This window comes from Lytechinus pictus, chromosome 2, assembly GCF_037042905.1.
Source record: "Lytechinus pictus isolate F3 Inbred chromosome 2, Lp3.0, whole genome shotgun sequence".
NCBI lineage: Eukaryota > Metazoa > Echinodermata > Echinoidea > Temnopleuroida > Toxopneustidae > Lytechinus > Lytechinus pictus.
In genome coordinates, this window is record NC_087246.1 from 33328251 (window position 1) to 33352837 (window position 24587).

Below are 24587 nucleotides of genomic sequence, written 5' to 3' on the forward strand. Positions count from 1 at the left end.
ATTGATTAATGTCCCAGTACCAATTATGCAGAGAATCTGCTAATTATACGTTAACCAAGGACTGCAAGACACATTTGAGAGCATTAGACCTCCAAAGAACATTTATATCCCTATCAAAGTTTTCCAGGACAGACGATTCAATCGATTTGAATCGATCGGAGCGTTTTAACAATTGTCATCTCGTAAACATCTTCTTACCCACTGCATTTTTGAGCAAGAGAATAACTGCAATGATCTGTCATTTAACATAAAGAAATACAAATTTCAGAAAAAAAACCTTATATGAACACAAAATCAAGTCATTGCTGGTCACATGTAGATCTTCAGTTTTGATGGAAACAGTTGATTATTGGGCTTGATTTTTAATTAAACAAGCAGAATATTTTCATTAAGTTGATTTTAGGTAGATTTATTTTTATGTTTATGTGTGTCTGTGGATTCAAACAACTAAAACATGTACTAACACTGACAATTTTTTGCACATGTTCCATTGGAAGTGCTTTAAATCAGCGATTTTAAACAAAAATACCCAGGCGATTGAAATTGCAATCAAAATTGATCAACCATGGTTGATATTTTTTCAATGAGAACCCCCCTCCCCCCCCCCCCCCTTTTAAACATCTACTGTTTATGTCTAACATCACACATGATTTTCCCTCTGATTTCTGAGGTAAAAATCCTTTCTAAAAACATTTAAAAATAAGCAAACAAGCAAACCTGGACAAAGATATCTAAGCACACAAAGTATCAATTTGATAGAAAAATTACATCCTTTTCTTTATTTTCAGGAGACGTGTATTACATACACACTAACATAATATAGATACTGTACAAGATAATCATACACTCTGTGAAGACCATGCAGCAATGTACAAATAAGTCTTGGAATGAGCCTACATCATTACATTCTACTTCCATTATCAAGAGAATAATGAATCAGTAAAAATGTTTATTCTTATACGTTGTGCAAAGTTTAATTTTGAGAAGCAACCTGGGCCTAATACCAATGAGGAAATATATCATTTTGAAATAGTCGATTCTATATCAACATATAGGATGAAATCTGTGTTACATGGCCAGACTTACCACATTGTTTAACTGGATCTGAATTTTAAGTACATTCAAAGAGATATAAAGGAAAATGAAAATTCATGTGTAATTTATCTAAATGATGAATAATCAGAAACGTTAAATAAGGGAAGATTATATCCTGGATTTTTTTATCAAATTCCATGTTTGAGAACTGATTTGATATCAACAGGGGGAAAATCAGCAAATTATCAGGGACCCGATTTTCATCTTTTATTAAATCAATTCAATTGTAGATTCACCAATAAAGATTGCATCTATCAATCCACATGCTTTATGATATGAATGTCCATATTATCTGGCAATGAATTGAATTTTGAAAATGATCAGTGAATTAAAAAAAAAAAAAATCAGTGCCCAGTTAGGGCTTTAACACATGGTATACCATTGCTAGGGTGTTAAAACATCTCAAGAATGTAAATATTTTTAGGACAACTCAAACAAGTTAGATTTTAGAGTTATGACATAGTATCAACCTTCTCTACAACAATTTTCAGACAATACGAGGTTGTCATATTTCTAAAATACAGCTTTTTTGAGCTGTTTTGCAATATCTTCAGATACAAGGTTTTTAACACATTAGCAATGATATGTAATAATCGGCTCTGTAGGTTTAATGTACAGTAACATGTGATACTAATTGGCACTTTGCGATGTGAGAATATTCAAACTAGATTCGGTGTATAAATATTTTCTACTCTTTAATAACAAACTGCAGCGACAACTTCATGACCCTGTTTATACATGTAATCCATTCAATCCTTCATCCTCCTATGCAATATATAGAATCTTTTAACCAATAACATAAGAACAATGTACTTTCCAAATTACCATACATTTTTCATGATTTTTGTGATGGAGTATTAAGGATATGAAAACCTTATTAAATCAACCAAACATGATTCATCAAGATGGAAGTCAAAATGAAAAACATCTAGAATTTAGAAATTCTTACGGGTCTAAAGGAACTCCCAAATAACTCAATTTTAAACTTGGATATAGAGAGGAAACATTTTAACAGAACAATTTTAACATCTTTGGAGAACCTAGTTTAAAGGTAAAAGAAAGTAGTTGCAGCAAGAAATTATTTCATGAGAAAGTCTTCAAATTCGAGGTTAAATGCCACAATATTATCATAGATCTAGATCTGGTACATTGGAATAAATTTATCTTTGTGAAATCATGGCTGAAAACTGATAATTATGATGATCACTAACACAAAAAGGCATATGTGGGACAATGTATAAATATTGTTTAGAAAAATACCCGACATTTTATGGAATTCCGTGCTTATTTTGCTTATTTCTCAGCAATTACACATTTTTTCCAGAATCATTTGGCATATATTTGTTATTCATACATATAAACACTTGGGTGGTCATTTCACTGGATTCTGTTCAAACTCATTTTGAGATCGTAACCACAACTGGGGCCCATTGCAAAAAGAGTTGCAATCAATCGCAACTCTAAAAATCATGTGTAACTTGATTTTCTACCAATCAACAGCGCTCATTTGGGACTTGCGATTGATTTTTTGACTTGCGTTTAAATGCAACTCTTTCTGCAACAGACCCCTGGTATTCATCTTTAATTGTGAACACATTTAAATCCAATTAGTGGTGTTGGTGTTCAGATTGTGAATCAGGCTCCTCATCTAGCTCTAAAAACAACAAAACTTGTAAGGGTTTTACAAGAATGACACCAATCAGCTCCACAACAACTTGTTCAATCCCAGCATCAGCTTTATATCAGCGCTGTAGCTAGTTTGTCTAAATTAACAACCACGGCTATGGAGCACAGAGCTCAGCATTGATCATACAGTTCATGTCTAAAAGATTGATTGAACTCAACTGATCAATGCGATCGACTGCAGGGCCCCGCTTTCAACAGCTCAAACGTGAAACCACTAATTGAACATACATGTAGAATTGAAGAGAATTTTTGACATGTGAAAACAAACCCCACTAAAAATCGCCATGAGCATGATTTACGACTTCCAATGATGTTCAAGTCTCAGTGGTAACCTTGTTGTATTCATAATCCCACACTGCATGGCCCACTTTTAGCACAGAGTTTGCTCAGTCCTCATTCTAAGCTAACCCTTCAACATGAATACACTCTCAACCATCCATGGATTATCAACTTGCATAAACTTGTGCCAGTAGTATGACTCTTTGACTTAGAAGCCTGCTTTCCTTCACACATCAAATAAAATTCTTACACATTACAGCATTTCAATATCTCTAATCAAATAATATTTAGTTTCAAAGAGGTAGGCAACTGGCATTATACTGGGAAAATTGATAACATTCTACAATTCAATTGTAACCAAACACAAATATAATACCTGTACATCATGAGTCATCAGATTTTTGTAAAAACTTCCAGAATGATTTTGGACTAACAACAAAACAGCTCACTCTGGGAGTTTCATAGAATAATCTAAATAAAGCAGTGACATGTCTACGGAGGCAGCAACCCACTCAAGTCATCAAAATTGGCCATGAAATTTACGGCAAGTAGAATTTGTAATTTGATTTCTGACACGGTTAATTTTGATTCATTAGATTTCACGTGGCTGCTTGTGAAGTGTGATGATGTGATTCAAAAGGAACAGAGGGCGTTACTGGGGAGCATATCGTGAAAGGACTTGTCAGATGTTTTATCCGACCTGTCCCGTTTTACCAAACAGTTACCATAGGAACTGTTACCATAAGACAACGACAGTTGTCAGATCTGACAACTTGTCGGACAAAAAAATGCTGATGAAATGCTCCACAAAAATCTGAATTATGTCATAACAATTGATACAACTGAAATCTAAATTCTGTGATAACTGATATTAATATTTATATTGCATGATCTACATGTACAAGAAATCACAAGCATTCATATCATATTACAAAATCATGATCAGGAACAAGAAAATGGGGTTCAATATTTTCATTTCAATTCTTTCTGGCAAGCCTCATTTATCACATTGATCAATTTCCATCCCAACCAGTGGCGTGGATTCAAGCAGCAAACGATTCTCAGACAACTATTATGGGAGGACAACTCCCAATACAAGGGAACTTTAATATTATTTGCCTTCAAGGAGTTGCCTGTTAGGTAAGATGAACTACGGAGAGACAAATTCTCCCGAGACATTTTCACGACGTGTGATGCGTCGTCCTACAATATCCGGCAATTTAAACTCTGGTCTTCTCAGGAGATTTCCAACTTCACTTGCAAAGAGGGGGTTTGGGGCACCCTCACACACACATCTATACCAATTAAGCTGATTGTGACATTAAGATTTTAAAAAAAAATCAAAAAATGGATGCGATGGGCATGTGATGATAACTATCACTTAGAATTAGATAGAATGAAATTGTATAATTCAAATATGGCAGAATATACATGAAGGTATGGTACACGGAAGAGTAAGTGGTATAATAGAGATCTATGTACAGGATAAAAAATTGTTGTTTGACTTGAACTGTCAAATTAATAAGTGAAAAGAAAATGAAAACAAGATGCCCGGGCTATGGAACAAGGAATAAGTTATTAAATAAATAAAATTAGATGATTCTAGCTGGATGCACAATACTTTCTACCGATAATTAACTCCACTTCACAACATGCGGTTTGTCAGGATTCCAGCTATCATATTCCTGCATATTCAATTCCCATTTGGAAATAGCAAAGATACTACAAAAGAAAGATCAGACAGTACATAGACTGCGTAATGAAACGCTTGGTATGAGCGCCCTACAGCGTTGAGTAACGACCTTTTTTTACCTTTGCGTATCGCAAATTGGTTGTGTACAAAACATATGAGAGAAATGGTGAAGGAATCAACGGTTTTTACATTTCATGATTTTTTTTCTTCAATTTTTTTCCCTTAAATTTGAGATGAATATATTTCAGAGCTTTCTGGGTAATAAAAATTGGAATTATTCCCATGCGCCGCCCTTGTGCCCTCTCCTAAATCCCCTCTCTCATTTGTGTGATGGTTTACTTACTCAACGCTAGTGGGCATCCTTCCCCATGAGCATTTATCGAGCGTTTCAAAAAATCGCCGAAGTGTCCGATCTTCCCCTTGTAGTATTTTTGGAAATAGCCACACCCTTGACAAAAGACCAACATATATTATGGCCATCATATTGGATGAGATGATGAGCTTATTACTGAATAGGCCAAACATTTTTTTCAGGTATTTCAAAGTTGAGTGATTTTCCATCAATACCCCCCCCCCCCCAAAAAAAAAAGAGAAAAAGTACATATTTTTTTGATATTTTGATATCAATATTGATATGAGAGGGATAAATTAAACAAAAAGGATGCATCTTAATACATTTAAGATTTCTTTTAGATGTTGGAATGCACAAATGTTAGGGGGTTTAATTAGAGGGCAGCAAATTATTGGAGTACTGTTTATACTATTGTTAGAATTTGTTATATTAGACGATTCCACTTATTGTAATTCATACGGAAGTCCATCCTAACATAAAAGTTATAACACAAGCAGAACAAGGTCAGAATCGTAATAATGAAGGCTAGCACAAAATCTATCATAGATTAGCAGAGACACTGATTTTTTACATTTAAATTTTGTGATGTAATATGCATGCAACCCCCCCCCCCCCCCCCCCGCCCACATTCCCACCAATGCACTATTAGCAGACACGTTATTCCATACACAGTTCCATGATAAAAATAATATCTTTTGTCATCATAAACCATGGAGTAATGTCAATTCATGGAATTTATATTGCATGTAAATGGGGCGACTGCTTGCTGTAACATCGCAAAATCAGAGTTTTGTAGTAGTTCAGAAGTATGCTATCATTTGATGGATTTCCATCAAACCTTCTTTAATATGACTTTATCATCTTTGTAATATATTTAATTTAAGATGATGCCAGGGTGGACTTCCCTTAGGTCATTTGCCATGCCAAGAGACAGATGTTCCAACAATAATGACCATTATTCCTGTTGATTACATTTAAGTGGGCTACAACCAACTCACTGGGGAAAATAGGACTGAGTTAGTGCAAGGGAACTATCCAGATCTCAGTCATTCAGTGAAAACTAATCACTTTTGACGAACTTCAATCGACGTACAATTAGCATGTGCATGTTACTCTTCTTGACTCCTGAGAAGTTCTTACGGTAAATTACATTTTAAACCATGATGATGATAAACAAAACAAAAAAATCAATTGCTAGAACTTCACGAGCATGATATAATGAAGGTCAATAGCAAGAACCTAGTCAACACCACAATCTTAAAAGTTTAATTCCAATTACAAAGTGCAATTATGATTACAAGGCGTTCAATTCTGGCAAATTATCTCTCACACACAAATTAGTATTCCATTCCTACGACCGGATGGACCCTCACTCCTCTGCATTATTTACATGCTATTTACAAATATAATATCCATTATGTACAAAGAAATGTTTAAATATATATTTATATATCTCTCTCTTGTATGAAAGTATCCTTTACATATCTACATTTGCATCATCAGTAATTACAAGAGAACCAAAAAGGCAATTATTAAAGGTCAAGTCCACCCCAGAATTTTTTTTTATTTGAAATAGAGAAAAATCAAACTAACATACAACTGAAAATTTCATCAAAATTGGATGTGAAATAAGATTATATTTTAAAGTTTCACGTATTTTCACAAAACAGTGATATAAAAAATTATGCACAACTCAGTGACATGCAAATGAGACAGTCAATAATGTCCCTCACTCACTTTTTCTTTTGTTTTTTATTGTTTCGATTAAACAATATTTCATTTTTTTACAGATTTGACAATAAGGACCAACTTGACTGAACCATATAGTATTAAAAAATGCTAATTCCACATGTTCATCGAGGAATTAATTGTAGTTTCACCTGACAATGAGAAAATTAGAATATTTCATATTTCTCACAATGAAATACAAAACAAATAGTGAGTGCATGACGTCATCAGTCTCCTCATTTGCATACCGACCAGGATGTGCATATAAATGTTTTGTGAATTTAAGCAAAACTTTAAAATGCCATAACTTTCTTATTTAACATTTTACGGATTTTGATGAAATTTTTTGTGTTATGCTTGTTGTATTTTTCTCTTTTTATTCAAATCAAATTTTTTGTTGGGGTGGACTTGTCCTTTAAGTAAGACTGAAGATATTTGGCACCCCATCACATCATTCACGATCCATATTGGACACAGGAAGCATTCAAACACAAAGATACAAAATAAAAGTCACATTTCAAGACATTGCCTTCAGTGAAAAAAAAAAAAAAAAAAAATAGCTGGATTTATATAGCGCTTTTTGCCCGAGGATACAAAGCACTTGCTATTATGACCCCGGATACCATCACCGGCGCTCAGTGCATGCAAGGAATTAATCCTACCGGGTACCCATTCACCTCACCTGGGTCGAGTGCAGCACAGTGTGGACAAATTTCTTGCTGAAGGAAAACACGCCGTGGCTAGGATTCGAACCAACGACCCTGTTGAAAGGCGAGAGTCAGAACCACTAGACCACGACACACCCACACCTAAAGGAAAGTTGTTTTTTTCTGAAATACAATATGAAGCCTAATGTAGGTGGTCACTGTGTGTATATCCAAATCATGTTTGTAACTAGAAAAGGAAAAACAATTAGGTTATAAATGGCCTGCTTTAAATTTGGAATATCAGGAATGATGCTACTTCAGAGAAGAACCAAATAATTGTGCAGGTGAAGGGGTGTACTTTTTATACATTGTACTACTGCTGATTCCAAACTGAACTTTGTTTTGGACCAAATACGAAGTTTGAAGTTTATAGGTTGGTGGCGTTTTTTGGGGGGTAACAAAAGGGATGTTGAATGAAAGGAGGGGGGGAGGGGACTTTGCCCTTAGCCCCTTTACTTTATTATCTACAGTGTAGGGGCACAAGATGAAATTAAGTTTTTTTTTCCATATGTTCTCTAATTGGCTTTCAAAGCAACAGGTATCTTCCTGACAGGGTCAAAACAACAATAAAGTATAAATATATCAAACATAAACCAGTACACTCCTGTAAAAAAATATATTGCAATTGAATGGGGTGAAAATATAAACAGTGATAGAACATCATTACATTACTGTATGCATTATCAGGCAATATCTAAGTTAATAATTGTCTGATCCAATCACGCAGAATAAAAACTAAGCCTGAGTCGAATCGATTTTAAAATCGGTGTTCGATCGATGTCATCGAACGCCGATGCAGATTTTGCAAAATCGGTGCATCGAAAAAAAAAAAAATACGTCGGCCGGCCGATTCATTTGGTTCACACAATCAAACATCAAAATAAACAGTAATATCCGTCTCGACTACTACTTACTTCATTTATATTGCCCCCAAAATGAAACGGATTGTGTAATTATGATGCCTATTCACCATTAATTTGAAGTTTATTTCGATCATAGTTCGAGTCTTACTCGTCTGCACGGCTCGTCTGCTCGTGCCGAGATAATTTATGCACGATGAATTTATGAATGGAAGTCGCCATTGTTCGTGCATGCGCAGTACTGTGCTTTAATCAAATCAGAAAATGGCCGGAAAATGGATGCGATCAACGTATAAAAGTAAATCTTGCTTTCATGAACAATATTAATATCATGACCATAGAACATGATTTAATCGTAATATTTAACAATAATTTGCATATGATAATCATTAATATGAATTTAGAGCTTGATGTGAAACGTTTGTATTTCGTTTCAATTTTCAATGGCGGACATCACATGACGATCGACTTGAGTTGAGTGGAATCGCACTTGTCTAAAAAAATAATTACACGTCAGGATTGATTATCGAACATTGTCAACATGTAGAAACTCTTTTGATGATCGTAATATCACCATATAATAATATTTTACATGACACAACAGAGAAAAATTACATTTGATATTTTTTCCCATCAATTTGAAGCTTGTTTGTGCCCAACTTTGGGCTCTGATTTCATGAATGGAAAATATGTCAGACGTCATCGAACGCGCATGCGCATTGTGCTTCTTTTCTCGGAGCTCGGAGACGTCCAGAGATGGAATAAAAAATAAAAATAATGCCAGTATAATACTATTAATTCTTCCATATGAACATAACATACTTTGCTGACATCGTCAATATTTTTAGTATGGCCATAAAATCTTATTAAATCGTAATTATTTTACATCCAATAATAATTTATATGAAGTTAGAGCTCGATCCGAGACATTCGTATTTATTTCGATCACAAGCTCTTGTGTTTAAAATAAATGGATTATCATTATCAGGATTAAGTCTCGAACATCGTCAGAACTCATATTTTCCAATCTTTCCTCACAATCGTTATATATCAGCATTGAATACCAATTCAAATGACCATCCAGAGAAATTACGTATTTATTTCCATCAATTTATTTGGAGCTAATTTTGGATCCAACTACCCCGCCAACTACACAATCTCAGGCAAGTTACAGCGCTCTCCCCGCTGTTTGCACTTGTTAGATGGTGCTGGCAAGCATGCCTGTCGTTTCGGGAGAGTGAGTGAACGGGGCTGCGGACGGGGCTGGTTTGTGCGAGGCTGGACTGCGAATGCTAGTTGACCGAAAATCATTCGGATCGACTCTGCGTGATTCATGTCTTTAATATTGTTTCATTTTAAACTTATATGTTATCATCTGCAAATATCATTGTTGAAGATATTTTGGGAAGAATTCTGCATTGCCCCCGGCCTTTTTTGTGTTTTGTGATCATGGAAAATACAAACGAACTTTGCTCTGTCATCTGCTTTTGCAACGCTCACCCGGCGCGGCCAGCGCAGACCGTCAGTGCATGTAGTGCATGCATAGCGCATGCATCGACGGCCGGCTGGAGCAAAAAAAAATGACTCGATTTTCCCCGCCTTCAAATTTCGATGCATCGATGTTCGATCGAATTAAAGCTGTCGAACACCGGTTTTCAAAATAATCGATATGACTCAGGCTTAATAAAAACATCGTTGACTGTTGGTGGTTTTAGAAGAAAAAAAATTATCAAGATACATGATATGTTGGAATAATTATGATATGGCTTTGGACTGTTTATGGCATGCTATTGCCTTTCAAAACTAACATCACTTTCACAATCAAAGCTCACACAAACAAATGGAGTCACTTGGATGTGCGACATGCCTGTAGCAACGATGCCAATATATATGTATATATCACCCAAGGCAACCAGCTTACCATCTCAATTGTATCTTGCACTGAAGTCTCAATAATAACAATAATAATAATAAGGCAGTCTACATCCGAGACTCATTCCCACAGGTAGGCATTATAACTTGACCACAACAGACTGCTGGCTAGTCCTGTTAGCAACTGTTGAGGCAGAATGTCCATTTTTAGCAATTACCTGGGTATTGCTGGTTAGAGTGGCCATTGTCTCGGCTATCTTTGACGTGGTAATTTGGATTTCAGTCTTACCATTAAGATTTTTGCCATGTTTGCTACGCGATCCCTTGCCCCCAGAGGACTTGGATCTTTTACTTGCATGGGATGCGGACACTGTGTTTTGGGCTGCAGTTACTGCAGTTGATGCCACAGTAGTGAATGGTCCATGTTTGACACCCGGTAGGTTCGTTGAGAGAAGTGCTCCCGAAGACGCTAGGTTACCAATGCTCAGTGCACTCGGGTATTGTGCAGGGGGCATTTGTTTGGGGAGTGCTTGTGCAAGAGCTAGTAAATTGGCAGAATCAAGGGACTGTGTGGACGGATGGACAAGAGGTTGTGTGGTTGCCAAGGAAGGGCTAACCTGTGTCGAGGTGGCGAGTTGTATGGGAGATGGTCTTGTAGCTGCAAATGATCCCAGGAAAGGCTGTGGCAACATGGAGTGAGGCAGGCCAATGTAGTTGGATGGATGGGTGAAGAGAAACGATGCACCAGGATTAGCTGGAGACTGTAGGGCAATAGGTGGGATTAACTGACTGTGACCAGTATGAGACATGACTGGGAGAGTCTGAGTGATAACTGAAGCAGTCATTAGACTTGAAGTGTTTGGAGCTCCTGCAATTGTTGTACTTAGAACACTTGAAGTAAGTGGACTGGTAACAGCAGAAGTTGTTAGCGGAGAGGCAGTTATAACTGATGACTTGGCAGTGAATGTCACTGTGCTTGGGTTTGGAACTGTTGTCCCTGGTCCGCTTGATATGATAGTCTTATGGGTGCTGGTAGTTTGAATGACTGAAGGTTGTGCAAGCAGAGAGTTAATTCCTACTGTAACAACTGGTTTATTAGGTCCCATCACACCTTGCGTGGACGGGTTGAATCCTAACCTGAGAGACGGGGTGCTCATGATCCGAGGCAGGAGCTGATGAGAAGTCTGTAGCGGAGACTGAATAACAGGAAGCTGAGACGAGAGCTGTCGTCTAACGGGTTGCCTGACAACCGGTTGCTTCCCCAAGAGTTGGCTCACTGTCTGCCTGGTCACACTTCCGGCCAGTGCTCCCGTAGAAGGACTAGCCCCAATTGTGGCAGGCGATATCTGACTAGCAACACTATGGAGCACTGTAGATTTAGCCTGTGACATTTGCATGTATGTGGTCCTTTGTGGTGGAATGGTACTGGTTCCTAAGGATGGGGCAGAGCCATGTCTGGACAGCATGGCCTCTGGATGTTTTTGCTTTGGCCTCGAGGGATCGGAGCCTGGAGGGGACTGCACATCTCTCATGGTAGTTAACCTCAACATGGCTTCATTGGCAGAGCGACTGAGTCCAATCGGGCGGGAAGTGGGATTGGGGTAAGGAAGTTTTTCTTTCATGGTTCCTTGGAAACTGGCAAAGGCTTGCTGGTATGAGCTGGAGACTCCAGGAAGAGGGAAAGGGAGATGAGAAGATGACACAGGTTGGTGGAGAGGAGACTGAGATCGGGACTGGGCACGAGATTTCCTCTCCTCTTCTTCAGCTTCTGTAAGAGAAACAGTAGCAAGAGCAATGACCATTAAGAATGTGAGAGCATCTAAAAAATATTTCATATCTGCACAATTGAAAAAAGGTACAACTCTTTCCAGTGATATATCTCAATTCTCTATTAAGGAGATTTACCCCTGGTAAAATACAATATTCTTTCACAAAGTATAGGATATCAATATAATCCTGGATTAAATAATCCCTCTTGCCATTCTGCAAATCTCAACTGGGATGGACTGATCAATGTGTCATGAAGAAGAGATCTTTCTCATCTAATGAAAATTAGATTTTTTATTATATTTTTGGTATTGAAATAATCAGAAACAGTTAGATGTTCTGAAAACCATATGCGCAACCCAATTCAACATCATATTGACTGTTTACCCTATATAGCCCAGGGTTAAGCAGAACTACACTACACAGCAGTCAAATAGATTTGCTCTGTATTTGGTATAAAATTATCTTGAAATCTCTATTTCTAAGTTAAGGCCTTCTGCCTGTCAACCGTCTACACATGAACATTAGAATCCTACCTGATGCAGTAGATGTTGACGCTTGGTCATCGTCAACTTCATTCTTCTTCTCATCATCCACTGTCACTTCCACATCCTTATCCTCAACGACAACCAGTCTCTCCTCCTCATCGTCATCCTCTTCCATCTCTTCCACCTCCCTGGCTGTTGGTAGTTTCAGAGGTTTGCCGATGGTTAGGCCGTTCTTGATCTTGAGAAGGTCCAATCTCTGTTGAGCTTCAATCTTCTGCCGTACCAGTCGGTCCAGTTCATGCTCAAGCTCTCGTTCTTTGCGTGTCAAGACCTAAGATGAGAACATTGCAAAATGGATGAGCGCGGGTGTGTGTACCCTTCATGAGTCACCCATTTAAAGTTACAACTTCTTTGGAAAAATGCAATCTTTTGTTGTGCAGGTAAAACTGGGTATCATTAAGAGAAACACAGGGAAGCCTTATAATAGCTTTAATGACCAAATAGACATTATAAATAGACAGTCCAGCCTCACTTATCCTGACAACTCTATAACAGACTATGTCTCCTGGCTAACTAATCTCTATACAAGTCATAAATGCTCTGTTTTTCTATTACTTTAATTTTGCACAGACAAAAGACAATAATTTAGAATCATCTACATCCCCAAAGAAATAGATACTCTACAAATAGGGATCCCCTCTACAAATATTTATTCAAATGTCCCACTACACTCAGTACATTTATTCTAAAATCGGGGCATTTACCTTGAAATAAATAGTGCTGTTACCGAGGCAGCCAAATAAACCAGGTCAGAATGTTCTTTGATATATGTTAACATGACATAGTTGAGAAAGACTACAAGACATACATTCCTAAAGTCTTTGATATAGATTCAACCAGCGCACAAGTTGTTCAACGGGATGATCTATTTTGGAAAGGGCGTTCAAGGGGATGATTTATTATGGAAAGGGCGTCACCACTTATTCACGCCCATGCTTGAAACAAAGTGATCTATTCGAAAATATAACACTGTAAAATTGGAAATCCCACATTACCATCATTTTAAATCAGGTATAGAAATACACTCTCTCATTTTTCTTTCATATTTAGATGTTTAGATAACCACTTTAATTTGTATGGAACCCTGGTGAATGTTTTAAATGGTTTCATTTCAGTGCAATTGTCTGCATAAATATTCCATAATATGAAGGTATTACTCTCTGACATACTGTACCTGAATAAATCTGAGGGCACCGCGTAGAATGCTAAGGTTTGATGTCTTTGCCTTCTTATCTTCCATGTTGGGTACTGCCTTTCTCAAGTTTTCAAAGCACTCTTTTAGATGTGCCCGCCTGAAAATGTACACAGAGAAATAAGAAAATTAATACAGTTCATCATGCACTTTCAACATCAGGAAGATGTATCAATTTTATCAAAGTTTTTTTATTTATTTTTTTTAACCTGAAATGGCCTTTGACATTGATCCAGTGACCTAAAACTTTATGCCCCATATATATTTGGTCTATGGTCATCATACAGAGTAATAATAGGGTGCTTTCTAAACATCTTCTTAGGGTATACGATGATCGTATGATTTTCGTTAGACTACTAGTAATCGACCATTAATTGACTGAAATGATCTTTTTCATGACTTTTCACCTCAAGTCAATTACCTGAAATTGAAGTCATCAATTGCTGATACTTGATAACCATAACATTACATCAAAGTGTCACAGAATGGGGAAAATAATTTCAAAATCATCCTGAAACTTCAGAATCTTAACCTTTCATTCTAGTTTCTTATGTTGACACCAAAACATTATCAAAATTAATTGAATTTAAATTACTCTGACCTTGATTTTGTTATCTAATATTAAAAGGATACTCCGAGCTGAAAATATTCATATCTAAATAAATAGGGTAAAAGTCACAAAGTGGGGATGTGACATCATCAGCCCACCTAATAAATATTCATGACTACATGTATGTGCATGTAACTGTTTTCACAAAATTCAATAACTTCATTATTTGTTATCCAATTTTGATGAAATTTTCAGCATTTTGCTCTGTGGATTTTACTCTATTTATTCAGATATAAATATTTTCAGCCCGGACCATCCCTTTGATAAAATGATTAGAATAACAATAAAAGCTGGATTTCTAGTGTTTTTTTTACTATTAAAGGATACGAAGGGCAACAACTATTATTACCCCAGCTTTACATGTACATGCAGCTTGAGCTCCCACTTTTTCAACGTCACTCAGTGCATGCAAGGAATTAATCCTGCAAGGTACCCATTCACCTCACCTGGGTGGAGTGCAGCATGTAGTGTGAATAAATTTCTTGCTGAAGGAAAAACACACCATAGCTACACGTACAATGTAGTACTCAAACCTACAGTACAACCCTGTTTCAAAGACAAGAGTCAGAACCACTAGACCATGACGCACCTGAAATTGAAGTCATCAATTGCTGATACTTGATAACCATGACATTATATCAAAGTGTCACGGAATGTGGAAAATAATTTCAAAATTATCCTGAAACTTCAGAATCTTAAATTTCATTTTAGTTTTTTATGTTGACACCAAAACATTATCAAAATTAATTGAATTTAAATTACCCTGACCTCAATTTTGTTATAAATCTAACATTAATGTTAATGTCATAATGATCAGTGAGACTTGAATACCCTTATGTCTAACTTCATGAAATGATTAGAATAACAATAATAGCTGGATTTCTAGTGTTTTTTGCCTAAGGATACAAACCTACAGTACAACCCCGTTTCAAAGACAAGAGTCAGAACCACTAGACCATGACGCACCCACAATAATATGTAAGACCTTTAACTTTTAAAGTTGTGGTGACATTTCAAAATCTTAATCTTAGATTCAGATTTTGAAGTTGAATCTGCCGACGTCCCAGTCAGAAAAGTGGCACCTACACATGTATGTCTTGCTTCTGCAAGGGACCTTAAGTTTGTTATGAAAAATGCTATTTAATGCCCTTAAAGGTTCAATAAACACAACATACAGAATAACAAGTTGAGGACTGACCTGTTTTTCTCCAGTTTATTATGCACCTCTCTGATTCCAGCCCTATGAGATAGAGGTAAGAAAACAAGTAATGGAATCAAACAAATATAAGAGTAGTTTTAGAGGGGATGTAGTATGAGAAGTGAAGGGGGAAAAAACTGTTCAAAACAAAATGATAGGTATAACACAATAGATATGACATCAATAGCAAGTCAGAAATAAAGTATGCATTTAGCTCTACCTGTATAATACCCAAGTAATTACAATATCAGTGAAAGTTAGTCAAAATCAGACAAGTGATGGAATGTAATCTTCAATTGCCAGAAATTGTACATGAAATGAAAACACATAAGACTATCTCGGGAGAACATAGTCATTGCACCTCAAGATGCAAAATCCAAATTACTACATACATGTATGAATTGTACTGTACATGTAATTCCAGGGAGTTCTACTCCCAACTGCCTGGTAATTCCAAAGTGAATTCCTCATGTATGTACATGTAGGCAAATCTCTAGAGCTTTTAGACTGGGTTGCATAATTTATGTATATGAACTCTACATCTAATATTGGAACAGGATAAGTGCATGTACATGTACATGTGGTTTTGCCAGGCAGAGTCCTAATTGTTACTCAACAATGTACTGGTAAATATGATTATTTTTATTTCATCACCAATTGTGAGAGAACAACAAACTTCTGTTTCTTATGTTAAAATATCAATTAAGTTTGAATTTAAATTAAACGCAGAAGATGTTTATACAGTCTGGCTGTGACCTGTTGGGTAATATTAACCAGTTCTCTTTTGTTAACAATCGGCCAGGCATATAACATGCAATTGCTATGGCAATAAGCAGTGAAAACATATTATTTAATGAAATGGTGAATATCATTTTAACCCACAAAAGTACACAGCTTTCATAAGGTCAGAATAAACTTTCATTTCCTCCTCAAATACTAAGGCAACAGAAAATGTATTTTCTATTCATTATCATACTTTAAAAAAAAACTACATGTAAGTGGAGCGCCTCTGGCAGTCTCGCCTGCATTACGCGATTCAATATAGCAGCAGTGCTGACTTTAAAAATGACTACATACATGTATAAAATAGATATTCACAAAAAACACCATTCATATATAATATGCTACTAAGTTCATTGACCCTTAATGACATTTGACCTTGATCAAGTGACCTACGACTTGTGCAAGATGAGCATTGATACTGGATTACCCCTATGTCCACATTTCAATAACTACATATGTATATCCATGAACTTTCAAAGTTATGATGGCAATTCAACAAACCTACAACATGGCCAAAGTTTATTGACCCTAAATGACCTTTGACCTTGGTCATGTGACCTGAAACTCACACAGGATGTTCAGCTGATACTTGATTACACTAATGTCCAAGTTTTATGAACTAGCTTTATAAACATTATTTATAAGTTATGATGGAAATTCAACAAATACCCCTGACATGCTCAAAGTTCATTGACGCTAAATGACCTTTGACCTTGGTCATGTGACCTGAAACTCGGGCAGGATGTTCAGTAATATTTGATTATCCTCATGGCCAAGTTTCATGAAGGTACATAAATTTTCTAAGTTATGATGACATTTCAAAGACTTAACCTTAAGTTAAGATTTTGATGTTGATTCCCAAACATGGTCCAAGTTCATTGACCCTAAATGACCTTTGACCTTGATCATGTGACCTGAAATTCGCACAGGATGTTTAGTGATACTTGATTACTCTTATGTGCAAGTTTCATGAATCAGATTCATAAACTTTCAGTTATGATGGTAATTCAACAGATACCCCCAACTTGGCCAAAGTTCATTGACCCTAAATGACCTTTGACCTTGTTCATGTGACCTGAAACTTAGGAGGGATGTTCAGTAATACTTGATTTTAAAACCTTATGTTCAAGTTTCATGAACTAGGTCCATATACTTTTTTTAAGTTATGCTGTCATTTCAAAAACTTAACGTTCGGTTAAAATTTGGTGTTCACGCCACCCCGTCGTCGGAAAAGCGGTGCCTATAGTCTCATTCTGCTATGCAGGCGAGACAAAAATCCAACAAACATAAAACTGAAAATTTCATCAATATATAATATTAAAAATTAAGAGTTACGTTTAATTTCACAAAACGATTATCCAGCAAATGAGGGGACTGATCACATCACTCACTCACTAGTTTTCTTCATTATTATTCATACATTATATGAAATTAAAATATTCAAATTTTCTCCTCTCTCCTGTAAAAAAGTTTTATTCCTCCCTGAACATGCAGAGTTACCAATGTTTTAACATTTTATGGTTAAGTCAAGTGGTCCTCAGGCCTATTTTTTTTCTTCCGGGGAAACCCGCCCGTCTCTGTAAAGAGGTGCCGACAGAAAAAAAGTTTCCTTTAAATACAAACCTTTTTGAGAATGAATGATTCCATTGAAAAAAAAAGAACTCCCATTATAATTTGTAAAAATTTAATAATTCGAACACTTTTTAATAATGGCCACTGGTGACGCAAGCACAGTTGCTGCATATTAATATTTTACTCAAAATAGGACAAAATACTGAGAATATCAATTGACTTTGTACAGGCGGCACCATTTCCCGTACTACCCCTGGTGCTCTTTCTTTAAAGGTATGTAACTCAAGAGCAACGTATCTTTGTAGATTATTAGCTAATAAATTCAGTTTTCAAATGATACCAAATTTGTTGGCATACATTAGCTCCTGTGGTTTTGAAAATATTTAGGAGTAACTCTAGATACAAGTTAACCAAAATAGGTAACAGCAGCATCCTTTTTGGTGGGAGACCTCATCACACATAGCCAAGCGAAAAATCGAAGCCTGTAACCACCTACAATGCCATCAAAATATTGCAGACTTATCCATTCTACAATGAACACAACAAACGTAAACGAGGCATACATGTAAGTGAGATCAGGCAAGTAATTTTGATAGACTATACAGGTAATGCTCACTATGCTGCATACATGTACAACCACATACTGAGCAGGAGTCCGTTTTAAGTGGGAATTGGTCTTGACAGGAAATATGATTTCCTCTGATTATTCCCAGCTACCACCTCGGCACTGGTGAGAATCACCATTAGACCATTATCTAGCCACATACATGTGTGAGTTAGAACCAAGAGGTGGTCCAGGGCTCCGGAACACAAAGGTTTGCGATGGATTGCAAATATGAAAGAACCGCACTGATTAGTCACTGGTCAGTATTTTAAAACTAATGCGCGTGTAACATTGACATTGATTGGTCAGTTCATTTTGCGATTGATCGCTAATCTTTGTGTTACAGAGCCCTGGTTGTGCTTCTACTTTTGACATCTTTGTATTTTCCCCCTCTTTCACATTCCAAAAGATTGACTTCTACATTGTACAATACAAGACAACTGCAAAAAAATTTACTCATAAATACATGTAGATCTCAGTATCTTCCGAGCTTGTTCATATCTGAAGAAAAACGCCAAATAAACAAAACAAAAGCAGAAACAGAAAAGAGTTTAAACAAAGGTAACACATACTATGTAAACATGTAGGCTAAACTAAATGTAAACTACATTTCCAGGATTTAGGCCATTTTAAAATAATCAATATTATACATGTTGGTTTCATTTACAGATTAAATTGCTACAGATTTGAATGCAAAAATGAGCTAGTTCATTTTCAAAAAATCAATACTTGAGTTTACCAAGTTTTTTAAAGGTCAAGTCCACCCTAGAAATCTTTCAATTGAAAGATATCACCCTTTTTTGTCTTTGAACCATTAGGCCCAGGCATGCTAAAAACAGGATTCGATTAGCTACTTGTAAAATGTAAAAGTGATCCTGAGTGACCAAACCTAACATAAACTAGATTTTAATTCGTCATGCGGACGAATTAGGTGGTCTGTCCTTATTCTCGCCATCATGATCACTATCACCATGTTCATGCAGATCAATATGATCATTATGATGAAAACTGAATGTTCATTATGGATAGAATACTTGTGAAAGACGGGAGATGATAAAGCGCTGTGAAAAGGTCTCTTTAATATATATATGACAATACATGTGATATGAAAAAAAGTAATTATAATCTGTTTTATCTTGCTAAATTTTAACTTTTATACCTTTTAATTGTCATAAAGGATCATGTACGAGGTGGTAAAAAAGAAAAAAAAAGAAAAAAAAATCATCTTGTTCACCCCAGGACTCAAACCTGGGACCCCAAAGACACTAGTCAAGTGCGTTATCCATTCAGCCACGCTATTCCCCATAGAGATTACACGTAAGCAAATTTGAGAAAAAATTTTACAAATCCAATTTTGCAAGCGAAAAAACGGGCATGATCCCGGCATCTGATCAGAAAATAGAGGGAACACTAGCGAAAGCTTAAAATCTCAGCTACAACATACTAAAAGCTCAGGGATAACTGACAAGAAAAAATGGAGATATAGCTCACAAAATAATGGAATGTAGAATCTAGTTTTGAGAAAAAGTCATGTCCCATAGAGATTACACGCAAAATGAGGAAAAATTACATGCCTCTTTTCATCGCTGTTTTACGCCATGATGCGTTTCTCAAAATGAAAATTCATGTGACTGAGGAGAAAGAGTACATTCTAAACTACAACATATCAAAATCTGGGCGAAAAATGATCAATATTTACGGAGTTATAATCAAATTTGCATAAATTTGATGACCTCATTTTTGAAAAAATGAAATTTCCAGTATAGGCGCGATTTTGATGACGTCATGATCAAATTGAGGGACAATGGTGACATGAAATCAAATCTACAACTCATACTCTATTGATATATGAAAAATAAAATTGGGGGTCAACGGACTATTTACAGAGCTACATGTATACTGAATTTTGTAAAGTCATGCCTATGGAAAGAGCTCGCGCACACGCGTGCTGCAAACTTTAATGGGTGCTCATTCCCTCATTAATGATCGTAGAGAGCTGATCGAGGTATCAATTTGATCAGAATTATATCAATAATAGATATGCATAGAAAAAAGAGCAAATTTATGCTGCGTAACGCTGTTACGCATGAAAACACGCGCAAAATTTTGAAATGCTTAAAATGACCTGCAACGTACAAAACAAATTTATAGGCCATTTTGAGAATTTTTAAAGCTTTGAAGCGCGTATGCGCGCCATGACCTTTACATGACCTTTGATGACATTGACAGACGACCTTTGACCTAAAGTTTATTTGATGTAAATCTGATTGATTATTGATGATCCGTTATGTTGATATGATCAAATTAAGAATTTTACAAAATGGCGCGTACATGTAGATGACGTCATCATGACCAAATGACCTTGAAAAGCTTAGTATGCTGTCTCTATGACAGACTCTATATATGACAGAAAAATCAGCCAAATTGATTCAGCCAATTCGGAGAAAAGTTGGCGACAAACATAGGTGCTAAAAATAAATAAATAAAGAAAATTCTTACGAAATTAAGAGGTGATCTGTCATAGACAGACCACCTAAAAAGAAACAATTACAAACCTCTTATCCTTGCCACTGCCATCATTTGCTGAATCATTGGAGTCGCTTTCACAAGATTGCTTCGGATTACCAGGTGACTGCTTTGGAGACACCGGTCTCTCGCCAGCGACCCACTGATTATGGCTGACAATTTGATGAACAAGTCTAGGGCTCATGCTACCATGGTGACTTCCAGGGCTACTACCCCTTGCCCTTGGACTTGTAACGTTGGTAAGTGTGGTGTACTTGTTTCTTTGAGATTCACCTAGCTGCAGAAGGTCCATGGCCTGACTTGGTCCTACCACGTGCGAGGCAACTGCAGATGATGTAGGAGGTGACAACAATGGTTGCGGTGGGGCTGGCGGAGGGGCAGGAGGCACGGGGCTGGCCGTAGAGTCCCCCAGGAAACATGGTTGTTTCTCACCTTGCTGATGGTGAGCCAGCACTTGCAGATGAGGATGCTGCTGTTGGATATGTTGTGGCAAAAGCTGCTGGTGCTGTGACGGATGAGGATGGTGTTGGTGTTGCTGCTGGGCAGGGTGTTGCTGCAGGTGTTGTGGAGGTACATGAGTATATAGGTGGTATGATACTGGAGGATTTGGGGCAGGATAACGTGGAGCATGCTGGATGATGGAAGATGATGACACTGGGATGGTTGCTACTGTTGTCGTAGGTGCTTGTGAATTTGATGGGATTCCATGTTGTGATGCTGGAGGTGGAACTTTCTGTTGACCTAGTGGTGCCTCTTGGTATCTTGGACCCGGGGACTTGGTCTGAGGAGGTGGTGAGCTGGTTAATTGCTTCTCAAGAATTGAAGGTGTGTAAGAAACCCCACTAGGTGGACCTCCAGAATCAACCTCATCTTTTCCTATGAACAACAAAAACACATCACTAATCAATTAAGGCAATGACGAAAGTCCTCCTCTGTCCCCACCTGACAAAATACATACTGTATATTCAAAGTCACATTTCATTAACCCACGAGGCCATGACATTAAAAAAAATACCTTATTTCCACAACAATCCAAACGAAAGAATACTCAAGGGTTTTTAAAAAGCAATTATGATTCTAACAGTAAAGTTAAATTTTAATGACAAGGAAAAAAAATCAAGATATTGAAAATCCAGGATCAGTAGGGAGAAGAAAAATTCCAAACCTGTATTTTCCATCCCTGTAACTATAGTATGTAGATCCTGGCTTATGTTTCGTACACCATATAAAGATGATCCTCATCACTACAATGTAGTTGCGTCAATATGAAAAATTTCTTTACTTGACTTAGCACTGACCTAGGCTGCATAGTCCACGTGCCCAAAAAAAAAACACCACAGTGACATACTGTAAGCCATCAAAACTGTGTTTATTAAAATCAGGAACACCCACGTAAATGTATTCAGATCAATATCATTATGCAAGGCATCGCCCAACTCATTTCCATTTTAGCTTTGGCTTGCAGAAAAGGCAGAAGAAAACAAGGGCAATACCTGGGGGGGGGGGGCACTCAATATATAATGCGTGGTGGGTATGTGCCACAGAGAGGAACCCCATTTTACTTTACACTCAAATTTCTGTTCCAAGGCATAGCATTTTTAAAAATCTTATTGAGAAAAAGAAAGCCAGCCGCTCCAAAGCATAGCATTTTCTTATCGAGAAGAAAGAAATATGTTCCAAAGCTTCGCATATTTTTTGTTACGCCACATTCCGGCCACATTGATCCGCTACAATGAGCTGCATTTTTTGTGAAAAGCAGCCAGCAGAGAGCTGTTCAAACCATCACCTCTGCGCGAGCCCACCCGATGCCCGTGCCGCCGGGCTAGCTGCATGCACGTATGCCCGTTCCATAGGGATGCATACAAACTCACACGTACACGCAGGCGACCCGTTCCCCGTTTTCACAAACATTTGTACATGTACTGTAGTTCCGAAGCCTGTTCCAAGGACCCTCCTTTTTACAATAAGCCCGCTCTAAAGCCCCCGTTTTTTGTCTCGCCCGCGGCACATACCTACCACTTTTGTGGTTGAATACCCCCCCCCCCCCTCCGGAGGCAAAACAATGTCAATGTTTCATCAAATCTTGTTCTAAAATTTGCCTGTTCACATTTTACAGTATGTACTTTATTTGTTAAGCAAAAGCCCAAGTCAACTTTTTAAAAACAAAGTACCTGTAGTAGGCCTACACTGTAGGAGGTATTCATAAATAAAGTAAACGCACCCTCTTCATTCAGAAGTCATCTGCACATGTACATGTACACATACACACATACATATATGATTAATCGGTTGACTGGGCACTCACTGCCTATACAATTATTAAACCAGAGCTCGGCATTAGCAGTGGCCCAGTAGCCGATGGCATACTAAATTGCCAGTCAGGCCACCTAAATTCTGTGAAAGCCCACAATTAGTTGTCTGGTTGGGCTACCAAAGTTTTGACAAATTGTAATGTTTTCTATTGTTTTAGGGCCACCAAATTTGCTTTGTGGGCCACCAAAAATATGAAACTTATGAGTTTGGTGGACTGATTGGGCCAGCAAGAAAAAAAGTTAGTGTGGAGCCTAAACTACATGTAAAATAGAGCTTTATTGAATTTGTATGATCCATCCTAAGAAATACATAAGTCATACCATGCATGTATCCAATGAGGCATATTTATTTACGATGTACACATGTACATGTACATGAAGGTACACAGTGCACATATCAGAATTTGAAACTTCTGATTTTTTGACATAACCAACACCATCAAGGAGATTCTTGAGGTGACCAGACTCAAATCCTGCCAGGTTATCGTCACAAATCACATACTTTTAGGCCTAACTCATTTATAGCCAATTGTAACTTCTTGATCAATGCATGTACAGTAGGCAAAGGGCTATTAGTCTGTACAGTATGTCAGTTCATAATTGTATCAAAATGAGAAGTGATAGTACATGTATCTTAAAGGTTAAGTCCACCCTAGAAAAATGTTGATTTGAATAAATAGAGAAAAATCATATAAGCATAATATTGAAAATTTGATCGAAATCGGATGTAAAATAAGAAAGTTATGACATTTTAAAGTTTTGCTTATTTTTCACAAAACAGTTACATGTATATGCACAACTGAGTGGCATGCAAATTAGCGAGTCGATGATGTCCACCACTCACTATTTCTTTTGGTTTTTTATTGTTTGAATTATACAATATTTCAATTTTTACAAATTTGACATCACGGACCAACTTAGCTGAACCATATAATGTTATAACAATGGTAATGTCACATGTTCAGGGAGGAATCAAACTTTGTTTCACAGGACAAGGAGGAGAAAATTAGAATATTTCATATTTCATATAATGAAATACAAAAGAAATAGTGAGTGAGTGATGTCATCAGTCTTCTCATTTGCATACCGACCAGGATGTGCATATAACTGTTTTGTGAAATTTTAAAAGCGAAACTTTACAATATATATCATAACTTTTGTATTTTACATCCGATTTTGATGAAATTTTCAGTGTTATGCTTG

General features: G+C 36.9%; 1 protein-coding gene across 2 annotated transcripts; it reads right to left on the reverse strand.

Moving 5' to 3' along the window:
- Nucleotides 1-4977: 4977 nt before the first annotated feature.
- Nucleotides 4978-21943, reverse strand: LOC129254374 (max-binding protein MNT-like). 2 transcript variants are annotated; one of them, XR_010297687.1, is made up of 6 exons: nucleotides 21102-21943; nucleotides 15588-15629; nucleotides 13762-13879; nucleotides 12576-12858; nucleotides 10075-12040; nucleotides 4978-8275 (listed from the first exon to the last, which is right to left on the reverse strand). XR_010297687.1 is itself a non-coding variant. In XM_054892834.2 (5 exons), the coding sequence occupies exons 1-5, from the start codon at nucleotides 21362-21364 to the stop codon at nucleotides 10413-10415; spliced, it is 2334 nt and encodes a 777-aa protein (XP_054748809.2). In that variant the 5' UTR covers nucleotides 21365-21943; the 3' UTR covers nucleotides 7215-10412. The 2 variants fall into 2 exon arrangements, 1 of the variants encoding a protein (XP_054748809.2); XM_054892834.2 differs by having other exon boundaries at nucleotides 7215-12040.
- Nucleotides 21944-24587: the final 2644 nt, after the last annotated feature.